The sequence below is a fragment of the Xiphophorus hellerii genome, chromosome 21 (genome assembly GCF_003331165.1).
Source record: "Xiphophorus hellerii strain 12219 chromosome 21, Xiphophorus_hellerii-4.1, whole genome shotgun sequence".
NCBI lineage: Eukaryota > Metazoa > Chordata > Actinopteri > Cyprinodontiformes > Poeciliidae > Xiphophorus > Xiphophorus hellerii.
This window is the reverse complement of record NC_045692.1, coordinates 20,855,323-20,870,018: the sequence shown is the minus strand read 5'-3', so window position 1 is coordinate 20,870,018 and position 14,696 is coordinate 20,855,323. Positions and strand designations below refer to the sequence as shown.

The window sequence follows — 14,696 nt, the reverse complement described above, 5'->3', positions numbered from 1 at the left end:
GGTTTTCTTTACTGCTTTTAATGCAGTGATTGTTCACAAAAATCCACAGTAAGTCTCATCTACAGTTTGTCACAAGCAAAGTTGGGAATATTTGGAAAAATTCAAATTCATTGCAAGACTGACTGCTACCGGAGGTCTGTCTGTCTCACAAAGACACTTGAATGATAAAAGTTAAATTTAGATATATAAAGGACTTCTAGACCAAATTTAATTTAATTCAAATTGGTGCCACACCTTTTCAGCCTTTATGTGGCGTTCCAAACTTACTCTGCACTGGTTTATTATCCAAATCCCAATAAAATCCTTTGGAAATTGTTTTGAAAGTCATTGTTTAGTCAGCAGCACAAACACTTTAATTCAAAGTCTGTTGGTTTGGGGAGATTTGAGGCATAAACTTTTGGTCTTACGATCTTTAAAAGCTGCAATAAATTGGTCTCAACTGTCTTGCCTCTGCAGATGCATCACCTGCCCCTCCACCACTCTCACCTTCACACCCTCCACCTTGTTTTACTAATGAGTGTTAGAGCTCTGTTGATTACAGAAGAGCTGCTGCTATCTCCGGAGAGCTGCCCTCTCACTGTGTTCCCTCTAACTGGACCACAGGGCCTGAAAGCACACCATCAATCAGCCGGTATCAACAGGACCTCACGCAATCATCGGGTCTCTGGATGTTTTCAAATCCCGGTGTGTCGACATGTGTGCAAATGGACATCTGTGGATTCTACAACCTTAAGGTTGCTTTAAGGCAATTTTTCACTTTGTTGCAGGGTCATGCTGACACAAAAATCCACAGAAAGCAACAATTACTCTAACGACCCGCCGATGTCGCAGCAGCTCCGCCAGGTTCCTAATTTCCCCAGTAATTAGGAAAAAGGTCACTTTATGCTTGTTTTAAAAGGCAATTTCAGCTTTTTGTCCAATATCTGCCAACATAAAAGGGTAATAAACCAATGCCGGGACTGTAACTGATGGTTTAGGATGCAATATTTAAAATTACAGTGTTAGAGTATTTATCAGTGAAGCCAGAGCAATAGTTGAGGATTAAATTAGGAGAGTAAAACATGACTAAGCTCTTTTACCACTAAACAAAGAGTCTTTAATCTCAAATGTAGAAATTTTAGACAATTTATTGTATATAAATCAGATTTTTTAAAACAATAAAAATATTGTACTGGCTTTAAGACATGCTAGATAATGGAAAAAATGTTTTGGAAAGGCTAGCCTTAAAGTACACTATTAGCCTAAATAACATTTATTATTTTACCTTTTTAATAACGATTGGTAATAAATGTAGGGTCTGGTTTCCTATTTATTGCCAAAACATTTCACAGTTTTCCAGACCTGATTTAAGACTTATCAGACAACTGCGTAATCGGATAAAAAAAAAAGATAAAATAAAACATTGGTAAATCTAACATAAAAGCAGGATTACTAGCGCATATCAACATCTGCCCAATTTTTTACATTTGAGATTCCCTAACAATTACTTTTCTGTAGTTTAGAAAATTAACTTGTAACAATAACAGCTCACTTTCTAAGTTAACTTGAAGAAAAGTTGTACAAAAATCAGAAGTTATATTCAATTTAATAATAAAGAGGCAGGCTCACAAATACGCTTATAAAAAATTTCTATACTCCAGCTTTTACTTTATGTATTCGTCTTCAGTCAATTTAATAGATGAATTCTCACCTTGCCCAGACATTTATAGCTTTTGAGTTTATGTTAGCGACGGGATTTGACACCTTTGTTCGTCACACACAGAAACACATCTACCAGCTATGTGCCGCCACGACTTGCTCCACCACCCATTTGTTGAGACTGGGATGATATGAAATAAATTTTCCGGTTTGTCGTAAAGCTACACTTACATTAATCATCTACTGCGCAGCCACCCGCAGTGTTCAGTCTATCCGCTCATCTGTTTTAAGGATGATTATTGGTCCCCAGAAAAACGACAAAAACCCGGACATTATCATCAATCAATAAAATCCTCCCAGGCCGACGTTATGCTGCTAACACTTAGCTTTCGTCAACGACTTAGGCGGAAGTGAGAGCGCTGCGCAACACAAGAAATAACCCGGCCGGATGCGCTAAATAATAAAACAGAAATTAGCGAAGCTTTGAGGCAGATACATTTTTCTAGAGGAATTTTAATAGTCGAAGTACTTGAGGAATCGTTTCAGCCCTACATCCAAGCAATAGAAAACATGGTCAACACCTGACATATCTATTTTTTTTTAAATCAAGTGGACATGACGCTCCACAGTTTTTGCCCCTCTGAGTGGTGAGCCATATCAAAAAGCTATCAAATCAACCAATTTGGTCTTGATCGCCTTAATAGTTTAGAGTTAAACAAAAATGGAAATGCTTGATGAAAAGAAAGGAAACCATTTTCTGGCATATCTTAATCTTTTTCCTTTTTGTTGGAAATTAAGCTTAGTATGAAACTGGTGCCTTTTTAAGCAAAAAGAGATTGCAACCAGAAATTCTGGTTTAATCCTGACAAATAATGAAGTTTGAAATTCACCACTTCTCCAGCGTCCTGCAAATTCCCAGTCTATCACCCAGATCTGTAAAGTCTCGACGGCGTGCGCTGCATACACAAGAACAGATCGTTGGATCTCTGAGCTCCTCCGAGGGTGTGACTGACAGTTTGCTGCTACAGCTAAGCAGAGGAGGGCTGCCCACATGGCAGCAGAAAAAAATACAAATAAATAAATAAAAAACCCAAATGTCCCTGTCACCTTTTCTGTCATTCCTAGACATGTTCTGCACAGCTAGAGAAGCAGGTGACAGATTTCATCCAAAGCTGACAGATGACAGTAGAGCTGAGCAGAATTTGGAAGCATTATTTTTGCATGTTGACCTACAGACTTATGTGAATATGCATCAGCAGAGAAGCATGGTAATGCATTAGAATGCACAAATTTGACTTTTTGGCTCATTTTGCATGCAAATATTTAAGATAAGTTAGCATGAGGCAAAAACTTGTGTTATTTTTCAGATATTCTACTTTGAAGCACAACTCTTTTTCTAGATCATGAAGAGATAAAAGCGTATTTCCTGTGTGATTTGGCTAAGTTTTGCAGGCTCAGGTTTCCCTGTGGAGAGGGCATTAACAGATGCTCCATAGAGACAGACTGATGAGGAATGAGAAGAAAGCAGAACAGAACCACAGCGCATCACAAAGACGTGCAACAGTGTTAAAAAGGCTCCAGCCTGCGAGGGAAACTCGGGTTAATTGAGTTCTATTGAAGGAAAAGCATATTTAGGATGTAATTAAAATGTGCTGCATTATCGTCAGTGGCAGTTTTGCAAGCCTGATTAAAGTTGGCTTGATTGGGATCGTTTGCGTGTTCAGCTGAGAGGTGATGGAAATACATTAGTCACTGAAAAAGCGTCAATGCATGGCAAAAGATAATGACAAAATAACCATTTGTATAGAAAAGTCTGGAAATTATCCAGTCGTGATGCACAACTCCGCAGACAGCAATTCCAAATAGCCTCTAACTGTAAATGCATATTATAAGCAGGGTAATTTTACAATTAACGACCATAAAGAGTAACATATAAATCCTACCAACAGTGCTGGGGGAACTCCTAAAAAAACCTGCGCAGGTAAATGTGCAGGGAGACAATAAATAAGCTTCTCTCTACCTGGTCTTGCTGTTGAGCCGCTTTCGACGGCGCATTGCCTTCCTTCGCCGTGGTCATGGTTCCCTACCGGGGGGTGACAAACTGTTGTTCCCCTCTCGGCCAAGAGGAGAGGGAAAAAAATACCGGCAGAGAAAGGTTCAAGAAGAAAACAGTCTATTCGCGGAACCTGCAGGGAGCCGGGCAGCGAGTCAAGGTGCGAAATGACAAAAAAAGAAAGAGGGAGAGCAAGAAAAAAAAAAGAAGGAGGCAGGAAAGATTCAGTAGTCAGTGGAGTAAAAGGAGGAGAAAGAGAGGCAGAGAGAAGCCGCGCATCTCCGCTTTAAACGTTCATGCGGGACTCCGCGCGAGACTCGCGCGTGCACACGCCGGCGCCTCCGCACGTTGCGCGCGCGCGCGCAGGCATGGCTCGCAAATCAGCAGAGGGGAGCCGAGTGAAGAAACTCCACGCTAATCTACGTGTTTATGCTTTTAGTCTAGAAAATATTTATGACGTCCAGGGGCGAACCAAGGTTGTTGGAGGTCCAAAGCACAACTTCCTTTGGGGGCCCCTCTGCTAGCTAAGCACACTGCAACTACAGAACTACATCTAAATGTGTTTTCACACCTGATTATCCAGAATTTTAACATCTGCTATATTTTCAGCTTTCACAATGCACTGTGTTAAACGATCCAAAATATTTGAAAACGCTGTTCCCCTCCTCGCCTCTGGTGGCGCTGCACCAAGAACCACAGATGAAAACCACAGGAAGAAACTTCCTTCTTCATGGAATGTAAACAAAAATGGAATGACATCAGATTTTAGCGGTTGTAGAATTTCTCGTCCGTCTTTAGCACGTCATGGCAGTGCAATTATTCCAACAACGTTAAACATGCACATTTGTTTTGGTTGCATTTACCCAGAATGCTCTGCTCTAAAGTCCACTTCCTGTTTTTGGAGCATTCACATAAAAATAATTCATTTCAACCAAACTGTGGCCTCAAGTTTGTAGTTTTTGGTACACAATTTCACATTCACACCTCCCCAAACGAACCACAATTTCTGGGCAAAAAAAACTTCAGCCCAATTGAAGTGAACCAAACAGGGCTGATGTGAATGCACTCTGAATAAATCAGATTAGCGTCACTACCTTAGATCATTTCTGTTTCTCTTTCTGTTTATTTAGATGATCAAGCTGCTCAAAACAGTCACTGTAAAATACACAAAATCTTACCAAGTGGTTTTGCTCTGGTTTCTAGTACACTTGAAATAAGACAAAACTTACTTTTCAGCAAGTTTTTTCAGCAAGCGAGCTTGTTTTAAATCAATAACTCTTTAGTATTGATTTAAAAGTACTAGTTCCACAACTAGTATTTTTGGTCTTATGGAAGTTACGCTAGACTATTTTGTTGTCAGCCATTTTGACTAACAGGATTTTAAAATAATTCTGTTTTTACCTCTCAATTTTCAAAATGATAATAATACTCAACAGTATTTGATTTCTATTCATTTGAACAAATCAACCCCAAACAAGCTGAATGGTGCACAAGTACATTTATGCAATGAAATGTAAACTATTCCACTTTAATTGAAAATGATTCAAATGCTGTGGCCTGAACACACAGTCTCACTTTCTCCTGAAATACTAAATCAATCGTCTCCAGTGGGATTGTTGCGGAGCCTGTTGTCTTACGGTTTTGGACTTTTACCGCAGACAGGTTGAGTCCACGCTTCGCTGCCAGGCTGGAAACTGGAAATCCGACGTTCTCAATGGAAGAAGATTAGAGCCACTGAAGAAAAAAAGAATATCTCTACTTCTGAGTTTTTAACAAAATCTCTGAATTCTTACTTAAGGTTGAGAAATATCAGAACCTCAAAAATGTAAATTAAAGTCATAATTTTGAGAAGAAAATCAGAATTTCTTGTTTTATGTTTTCAATGGCCATCAATCTCTTCTGTATTCTTCAATTTACTTTGGAGATGCAACAGAAAACAAGTCCGAAAACAGCTAAATCGTTTCAGTAAGCACTTGTGGTAACACACTGGGCCTCTAACTAATTATTTCAATAATTCTTGGTTGCTCAGTCTGCATGAGATCACTAAAAAACATGAGCTTTCTTTGAAAATCGGGCTTATTTTCACCAAACACTCAGCTTGTATGTATATGGGGTTGAACCACAGCATAAATTGTCCTAGTTAGTTTGGACAGAGCCTTAATCAAACCCCAGCATGCTGGCTCAAATTCACTTCTGTAAATAATTGGAACCAAAAAGCAAAAACAAATCATGTGGAGGGAGTCGATGACTATTAAAAAGAAGGAGGCGGATTGAAACAAAGTTTAGGTAGTTATAAAATCTTGGCAGGAAGTAGAAAAAAAAATGTTAACACCAAATTAAATCTTAACAGCCTCCCATGTCGTCAGCATTTCCCCAATAAGGACCCCGCGTCTTTTCATTGCTCGTTCCATTAATTACATCTGCAGGAGGTGTTGTACAATCTCCGTTAAACACAGGGAGGAAATGACTTACTTTGATTTGTTCAGAGATGTACTTAGAGTTAATTAATACCCCAACTCTCCGGTAGGACTCCTGTGTACAGCAGATCTGCAGCTGAATGTACGGCGCTGTTAATTAAAGTCAGGTGGAGACTGGGCGAAGTCAATTACCTCAGAGTCCCGGAAGAATATCTGTTGTTTCATGTGACCATCGGGGCCAAACATGCAAGAATTTAAAAATGAGCTGTTGTTGACAAAACAAGGTCTCAGCGGAAATCAAGCACTTTCCGTTACCCTTGGATGAGATGTTGTCAACTTGTGGAAAAACTGTCAAGCTACGTCGCAGGTTACGTTCTTTCCTCATCGCGTGAACATTTTCCAGATGCCTTCTTCTCGGTTTAAAGGATAATAAAGGAGTAGCGACACAATAATTAGCTTCTTGGCATGTTTTTATCTCGTCACCTCTTTAAAAAATGCAGTCAAGCCTTACGAGTTCATCTTTAAGGTTCACATTCCAGGTGAATCAGCCGAGGGTTTGGGAGGTTTCATGTAAAATCACAACGGCCTGCCTAAAAATGATTTTACTGTGCAGTTCTGCAAACATTACAGAGCAAAACCAAGAATTTATCCCATGCAAAAACCTTTTGCCAAAAACTATGTTCTGATAATAGCAGTTAAAATTTTGATTGTAGATAGTATTTTTTTTTTACCTTAAGCTGTTAAAGTATGGAACTCTTATTAAAATAAAATATGTATTTTCTTTTGACATATTTGTTGAAACTGTCACCATGACAGTATGTTATGAAACAGATAATCTGGGGGGAAAAAAATCAAGCTCAGCACTAACTAGAAGCAACCAATTAGAGCCAGGAGGCGGGCCTTAGTGCTGTCAATCACAATCTGATTTGGTGCTGCTCATCCCCCATCTTGATGCCACACCTAGCATAGCCTGTTGCGAATCGTCACGCTAATTAGAGTAGCCACCGATGAGAAACAGTTTTCCTGTAACGATAATCTGTTTCTCCACCATTAACACATTTAGCAGCATGTATATAAGGTTGATTGACAGTGCTAAGACCCTCCTGTTGGCTCTGATTGGTTGTTGCCAAAATTTTCTCCAGCTGAACAGAAACAAAACTGAAGTTATTATCTTTGGACCTAAAGAGGAACGATCTAGAGTTATAGATCTAGAGTCAATGCTTCAGTTATTACAACTAAAAACCAGCGATCAGCCTGAAACCTGGGAGCAATGATGAACTCTGACCTGAACCTCCAGAGCCACATAAAGACAGTTACAAAGTCGGCCTTCTATCACCTGAAGAACATCTCCAGGATTAAAGGACTAATGTCTCAGCCAGATCTAGAGAAACTCATCCATGCGTTCATCTTCAGTCGTATTGATTATTGCAACAGCGTCTTCACAGGTCTGTCCAACAAATCAATCAAACAGCTGCAGCTGATCCAGAACGCTGCTGCTGGCGTTCTCACTAAAACCAGGAAGATAGAGCACATAACACCAGTTTTAAAGTCCCTCCACTGGCTCCCTGTAGCTCAAAGAATAGACTTTAAAATACTGTTGTTAGTTTATAAATCACTGAACGGCTTAGCACCACAATACATTAAAGATCTGCTTTTATTGTATTAACCTTCCAGAACCTCTCAGGTTCTGGTTCTGGTTCTGCTCTGCATCCCCAGAACCAGAACCAAACGAGGAGAAGCAGCTTTCAGCATCTATGCACCACAAATTTGGAACAAACTTCCAGAAAACTGTAAAACAGCTGAAACACTGACTTCCTTTAAATCTCGACTAAAAACCCACCTGTTTAGGATTGTATTTGAAACGTAATCAATTACAAATTTATTGATGGAACCTGACTTAATGTCATGTTTTGATTGTTGATTCTATGTTGCATTGTGTTTTTGTGTTTGTTATGATGTAAAGCACTTTGAAATGCCTTGCTGCTGAAATGTGCTACACAAAAAAATTTGATTGATTTTTGGTGCATTTCTTCAGAGAGCAATAGCAGCTCAGGAAGGAGGTGAAGGAAATCAACCTTTTTACAGATTATGTCTCTCATAAACAGTTTTATCTTTTCAAAAGTTGCAAACTGCAGCTTTGCGTTCACAACAAAAATGACAAACTGCATATCTTCCACTTATATCTCATCTGTTTCCTGGATATTTGTGCACCAAATGTGAGATTTTCCTTTGTGAACATTTTGTCCAGCAGTGGTTTTCATCCTGGAAGGTATAAGTGAAAATCCGAGCGGGTTTCTGTCTGCTCTTATAGATCCTGCAGCTCACTCCATGTTGGGGAACACGCCTCTTTGAACCCAGACGGCTCATTAAAATGTCAGACCATGAACCGCTCTTTCTACACCAGACTCACTGAAACATCCCTTTAGAAAGTTGGAACTCTTTCTGTTCCTCTAGTTTAACAGTTCATATTAAATATTGACGTTTTGGGAAAGTATTTGTCTCCACAACTTTCTTCTGGTTTTGTTTGTTAGTCGTATAAATGTTTTAGATCCTTACATTTTTATATCACAAAATGCAGTTTTCAGAGAAGAGGTCCAAACCAACCTGACCGTAGCTGGAAAAGTAATTGCACCCTAAAAACAACTGCTATCGAGATTTACTGAATACTGCAAATTAATTTAAGCCACATGTGTCAAACTCGAGGCCCGCTTAAATATAAATAAAATAAAAGCTTAAATATTTTGTTATAACTCAAATCAATGTAGTTTTTATCTGTTTACCGCCAAATTATATCAATCAGTCCCTCCAGTTTCTTGAGAATTATTGTGGAAATTCACACAAAATCAAAAAATCCCCACAAAGTTTTACACTAATAATTGGGAGTTTATTGCAGATTTTTCTCAAAAATTGTCAAAAACTTTCTTACTTGTACTAAACAACTGCTTTACCTTTAATTGATGTCAGATTATAGTCCATGATTTATACAGCGAGTAACAAAAAGTTGTGTTTACTGTCATAAATAAGCACAAATATCTCAAATATTTCTAAATTAGTACCATAAACACTTTGATTTTTATTGCAAAAAATCACAAGAAGAATCACAAAATCCTGGAAGAACTGAAAAGATGTTCAATAATATTTAATTTTAAGAATTCAATGACATTTCAACAGTTTGTGAACAGGTTTTATCAATACATTCTGGCACAAACGGCCCTTTAAGATCTTTTATGATCTTGATTTGGCTCAAAACAAAAACCAGTTTGACACCCTGATTTCAGACGTCGACTTGCTGGTGGGATTTGGGTCGTTATCCGGCTGGATCACCAAAGTGAGCTTGCATCAAAGGTCATCAACTAGGCCATCACACCAAAACTATGTTTTGGTATTTTTCTGAAATATTAGTTTTACAACAGATGATCCAGCTTTAGTTCATCACTCCACAGAATATTTTCCCCAAATCTAGGAGATTGTGATGTTTTTTAGAAACTGTGTGTCTTAAAAACTCTTTTAAGACACAAATGTGAATACATTTGGGTAACCAGTGGAAACACTGCTATTCTGAAACATGTTATCTCAATATTCGCAAAAATATCTACAAAGTTTTGCGCACATTTGTAATGGAGGCGTGTCGTAAGTTTATCATGGGATTTGTTCAATTGAGTGCAACTGATTGTTTCTTCCTGTGTTCGTTTGAGTCCTGAAGCCTTGGAAATGTCTTCGTAAGCCTTGATGTGTTGCTTTTTGAGTCCTTTAAGCCTGCTTCATGTTGTGAGACAGGTACTACTTAGGTGATTTCTTGATTCTATCAACCTGGCATTTTGTCACGACTGGCTGTAGCTAGCGAAAGGTTCCTAAATATGTGGTAGTTCATGATTTAACAGTTGGCGAGTAGTATTTTCTTTCCTTAATAAAAATTGCTTTGTGTATTGAGTCAAGTTATCTTTGTCTGATTGACTTTAATATCTTGTGAATGCAAGAAAAAGCTTGGGGACATCAGATAAGACAAAAACAGTAACAATACAACAGAGATGCTAATATTACCATCCGGTCCAACAGTGTGTGAAAAGAAAAGGTAAAGGTAATTTTATTTATATAGCACATTTTCAGCAATAAGGCATTACTAAGTGCTTTACAGAAATTAAAAGGAAATACAAACAAAATAAACCAAAGGAAAGAGCAAAAGAAAAAAAAAAATCAAATGTTGATCTAAAGCAGTGGTTCCCAAAGTGTGGGGCGCGCCCCCTAGGGGAGGCACCGTGCCATTGCAGGAGGGGCGCGGGAAGTGGTATGGATGAATGGAAAAAAAAACAAAACAGTTACACAAAAGTGTTTCACTGTAAATATGGTTTATAGTGTGTTTTGTTGCAACCTGAAGTGTGAAATAATCAGTGGAGTTTGAAAACAAAATATGTGTATAGGTTTATGTTTATGGTTGAACGATGTGTGTACCCAGTTGATTTTTTTTTCTTTTTGGGGGTAATTTTATTGTAATCCATAGGTGAAAATCTTTGAGACCCACTGATCTAAAGTATGTAAGCTAGGCGCTCCTGTTCAGGGTTGCCAAGTATCCTCTGGAAAAGTCTACTGAGAATAAATCAAAGTTCTGATGAATGAGGAGGAATAAAAGCAACCGAGTTGCAGAAACCTCTGCAACTCACTCCATGGTAAGGATGATGTATGAATCCAAAACGGCCCCTCAGCAGCCAATCAATCAGCTGCAAACTAATGACGGCCATTTTCAGCCGCTGCCCTTTGGCTCGTGACGAATGCGCCAGGACTGCGGCGGCCGGGCAAGACAATAAGCACCTCTCAGTGGTTTGTGTTGGAGTCGGTATACAAACTTCCCTGGACTGATGGTGACGGATGGAGAAGACGCGGCGGTGATGAATGCTGCCGGGTTGGCTTCGCTTAAACACACGATCCAGCAAAGTCGGGAATTAACTGCAGGATGGTGCCAAACCGCCCGGGCGAATGGAACCATTCGCTCCATCCTGCCTCATCATTCGCTCACCAACGGCATCCAGCTGCCAGACCTCCTGAACCGAAAGCATTTTTTCCTAATTAAAGCTTCAATGCACTCAATAACTGTCGCTTTAATTTCCAAATAATGAACAATTATTCTTTGTTTGGCTTGGGCTGCAGCTCTGGAAGGGGGGGGACAGAAAAAGCGGGGTTGGTGCATTAATAGAGATGATTGGCGTTGCTTTAAGTGGCATCTCCAATTAATCCTGCAGCATTCAAGTCTCGTATGTGTACCTACGCTGCTTCAGTGCAGCCAAGAGATTTCCTAACTGACTCGCCGGATATCTGGTGTCTATTACGTGATGTAAATGTAGTAAACGTCCAATCCGAGGGCGAAAGGGATCAAAAGAAAATGGATCAGGATAAAAAAAATAAGGAAAGAAAGTTTCAGAAAGGGAGGATGTCTGGATCTGAAAAGCCATCAAAAATGATTGCATGGGTTGGATTTTGGTAGCAAAAAGCCAAACTGAGATGAATAACATTTTGCATTGTGTTGTTTCCACAGGAATTCAAAGGTCACGCTCTTCTGTAAGCCCGTCCACAGGAAGGAAACATGCTCCAACTGATCGACAAAATAAAATAAAATATTTTTTGGGAGAAAAAAAAGAAAAAGTTACACTCTGCCAGAAAACGCTCTGCCACTGCATAAATTTGAAGCCATCTATCAGATTTATTTTATTCCTGCATCAATCCCTTCAACGCAACGAGTCCCCAGCGCTCTGGATAAAGGAGACGCGTAACGGATCGGCTCAGAAACAAAAGGTTTTTCTTCATGCCAAAACTTTTGGGGCTAAAACACGTTAAGAAAGCATGAATTTTTTTTCTTAAAATATGATTTTTAAACTTGCATACAGCCAAAATAATCACTACATTGCAGTGAAACGACTACATTGGCTCTGACATCACCCCAGAGGTCTGTAAATGGCGTGTTCGGTTACCTGTGCTTCAATTTTCTCCTTGTATTTGCTTGACGTATGATGGCAAGCATTAGAATATTGGAAGTAAGCAATTTCTTTTCCATCATCTCCTGTTTGCTCTCTCCACGCGAATAGCCTTCCTGCACACTGCGACATTTCCTGGCACCAACATCCAGACAGACGCGTAGTTTTCCTTGTCAGCATACAGCACTTTCTGCCAGGCATGACTGATACTTCACAGCTGAGTGGTGTGAAGTATCAACAGAGTCATGCCTCTGTTTCGGGGAATAGGCCAAGGTGCACAGCTGTGTCGGTGAAGCAGAAACGAGCAGAAATGTCTTTTCAGGATGGGAAAATAAGACCTGAGGATGGATTCACCAAGATGCATACTTGCTCGAGTTTTTTAGCACCTGCTAGCTACTCCATCTTGGAATTGCAGCGCAAAAAGAGCGCAGAAGGTTTCTGCAAACACAAATATCACTCATGAAAACGGATTCACATGGACAGTGATATGGAGTAGAACAGAAATATCCTTTATTGTCCCACAACGGAGAAAAGCAGAGTGACGGGCAGCAACAACAAATAGACTCAGACAGAGATGGAATAGAAAATTATGTGAAAAAACAATAAAAATACTGTACATTCAACATTAATACTATAATATTTACATTTATTGAGGATTTTTTGAATGGCAGGTGCGACAATAGTTTCATCATTAATTGAAATTGTAATAATTTATGACGATAAGAAATCTTTCACGATAAATGATACGATCTTGCAACAGACTTTAGAGCATCTAAAATCTTACATTATGTGAGTCTAAATGTCTACAAGTTTATTTTCTGCAAAATCGTTAAAGTATGTTTGTTTGTTTGTTGTGCTGTTGTTTTGTTTCCAGTGCGTATTTTGGGATCAAGAGTGTAAAGTATGCTACTTTAACGATGATGTCTTCTTTTTCTCCTTCCTCCCCCTGCTAAATCATCTAGAAACTAAAGCGCAACACCAACCTACACAGTTTGTGAGCGCCCCCATGTGGTCAGACTCTTTTATAGCTAAATTACTTAATTATATTCTTTTCAAACCAGATTAGTGGACTCTTCATCAGTGTAATCCTCTAGATTCGTTTGGTACAGTTGGCGTCTCAAAGTTTTTCAAAATGTTGTTTAAAATCTGTGGTCAAACTTTGTATTCGATCGGAAAATATATAAGAAGACGACTTTAAAAACAATTTAAACAAATATATTATGTGTCCACACTGCAGAAAAGGAATTGTGTGACAGAGGTTTGGCAATAAATAAATATTTTATGTAGTTTGAGTGTTACAAAAAGCTCTGGTTTTGGAGAATCTCACACTTATTTTTTGCTCTGATTCAGATTTTTATCCCCTAATTGGATTTATAAAGCCTAAAAGAAATGGTGTCAGCAGAACACATCTCAATCTTTGCGATTGAGATGTGTTCTGTGTAAAATATGAACATTGTTAAACAACATAGACAAATGCTTTGTAATAAAAGCCATGTGTTTCTTGGGTCTGAACAGTATTATCTCTGCAGAGCTTTTGGGAACATAAACATTGCCTGGAGCGAAAATAAAACGAGCATCTTGGAGGTTTGGCATGCTCGATTCTGCAACTCTCCTTCACTGCAATTTGCAGCAGCAAGTTACTTCTTTCTCACTTTTTGGCTAGGATTTAGTGAAGTATGTACTTTGTTTTTCAAGTTAAGTGGACAATCTTGTTTTTTTTCTCTCTTTTCCAGCCTCCTTTTCTTTTGTTGGATTTAAGTTTTGGGTCCTGGTGGAATAAAAAGAGCTGGAGCCTTCACCTAAAAGAAAATAGTTTGTAAAGTCCTCTGCTTCAGCGCGTCCTTCACTGAATTCACCGCCTGTGGTGCAGAATTTAATTCATCAACTAACTGATTACATACAACCTTCATCTCTACCTTTAAACCAGTGGTTCCCAAAGATTTTCTTCTGGGCCCCCCTATGGATTAGAATAAAATCCCCACCAAAAAAGAAAAATAAAAACAATATACTGCAGGAATGTAGAACATTTATTGATCTTTTGTGAAGTCTAATTTGGATTCTTTTGTGTGTGTGTGGGTTTCTTTTATTAACTGATAACTGCAGAAGCAACACTCCAGACTGATTGAGAAACATCTTGGAAATCATCCACTGTGGCATCCTGCTTTCTGCATCAAACTTCAAATTTTAGATCCAGTTGGCGTTCTTTTACCTCACGAATGAAGGGACTCGATGGAAATGCTTTTGAAACCACAGTTATTCTCCTGCTACTCTCCAATTATGCAGTAATTGGAGTCATTACTGCAGCTAATTTTGTGCTCTCGTTCTGTTTTTTTTTAAATAAAAAGTACTCTTGGCTCGGTGCTTTGGCATTTAGCTGCAACTCCATTCTGGACGGCATTGTGGTTGACATTAACTCTGTTCCCTTTGTTTTTCCTCCTGGATTTGTTCTTCTGTGTTTAGCTAACTGGACAGAATCGTTAAGCGAGCTACTGCTGCCATTACCTGTGTGTCCTTTAACTATTTTAACCTAGAAAGCAAATATTCACCATTTGATTTTCCTTCCTGATGTGAATTAAATCTGAATTTAACTGAATAACGGTTGGATATCAGTTGCACTTTAAAGAA

The 14,696-nt window shown here is 38.9% G+C and overlaps 1 protein-coding gene across 5 annotated transcripts in view; it reads right to left on the bottom strand.

Annotated features, from left to right (window-relative positions):
- Positions 1-14,696, bottom strand: part of LOC116711741 (dipeptidyl aminopeptidase-like protein 6) — a 277,037-nt gene that overhangs the window by 123,928 nt on the left and 138,413 nt on the right. The window contains exon 1 of one of the 5 annotated variants that reach the window (XM_032551214.1): positions 3,659-4,024. The exons of the other annotated variants lie outside the window; for them this stretch is intronic. Coding sequence (XP_032407105.1) covers positions 3,659-3,715 — 57 coding nt within the window. The 5' untranslated portion in view covers positions 3,716-4,024. Of the gene's footprint in view, positions 1-3,658; positions 4,025-14,696 lie in introns of those variants that run through there. 5 annotated transcript variants of the gene reach the window in all.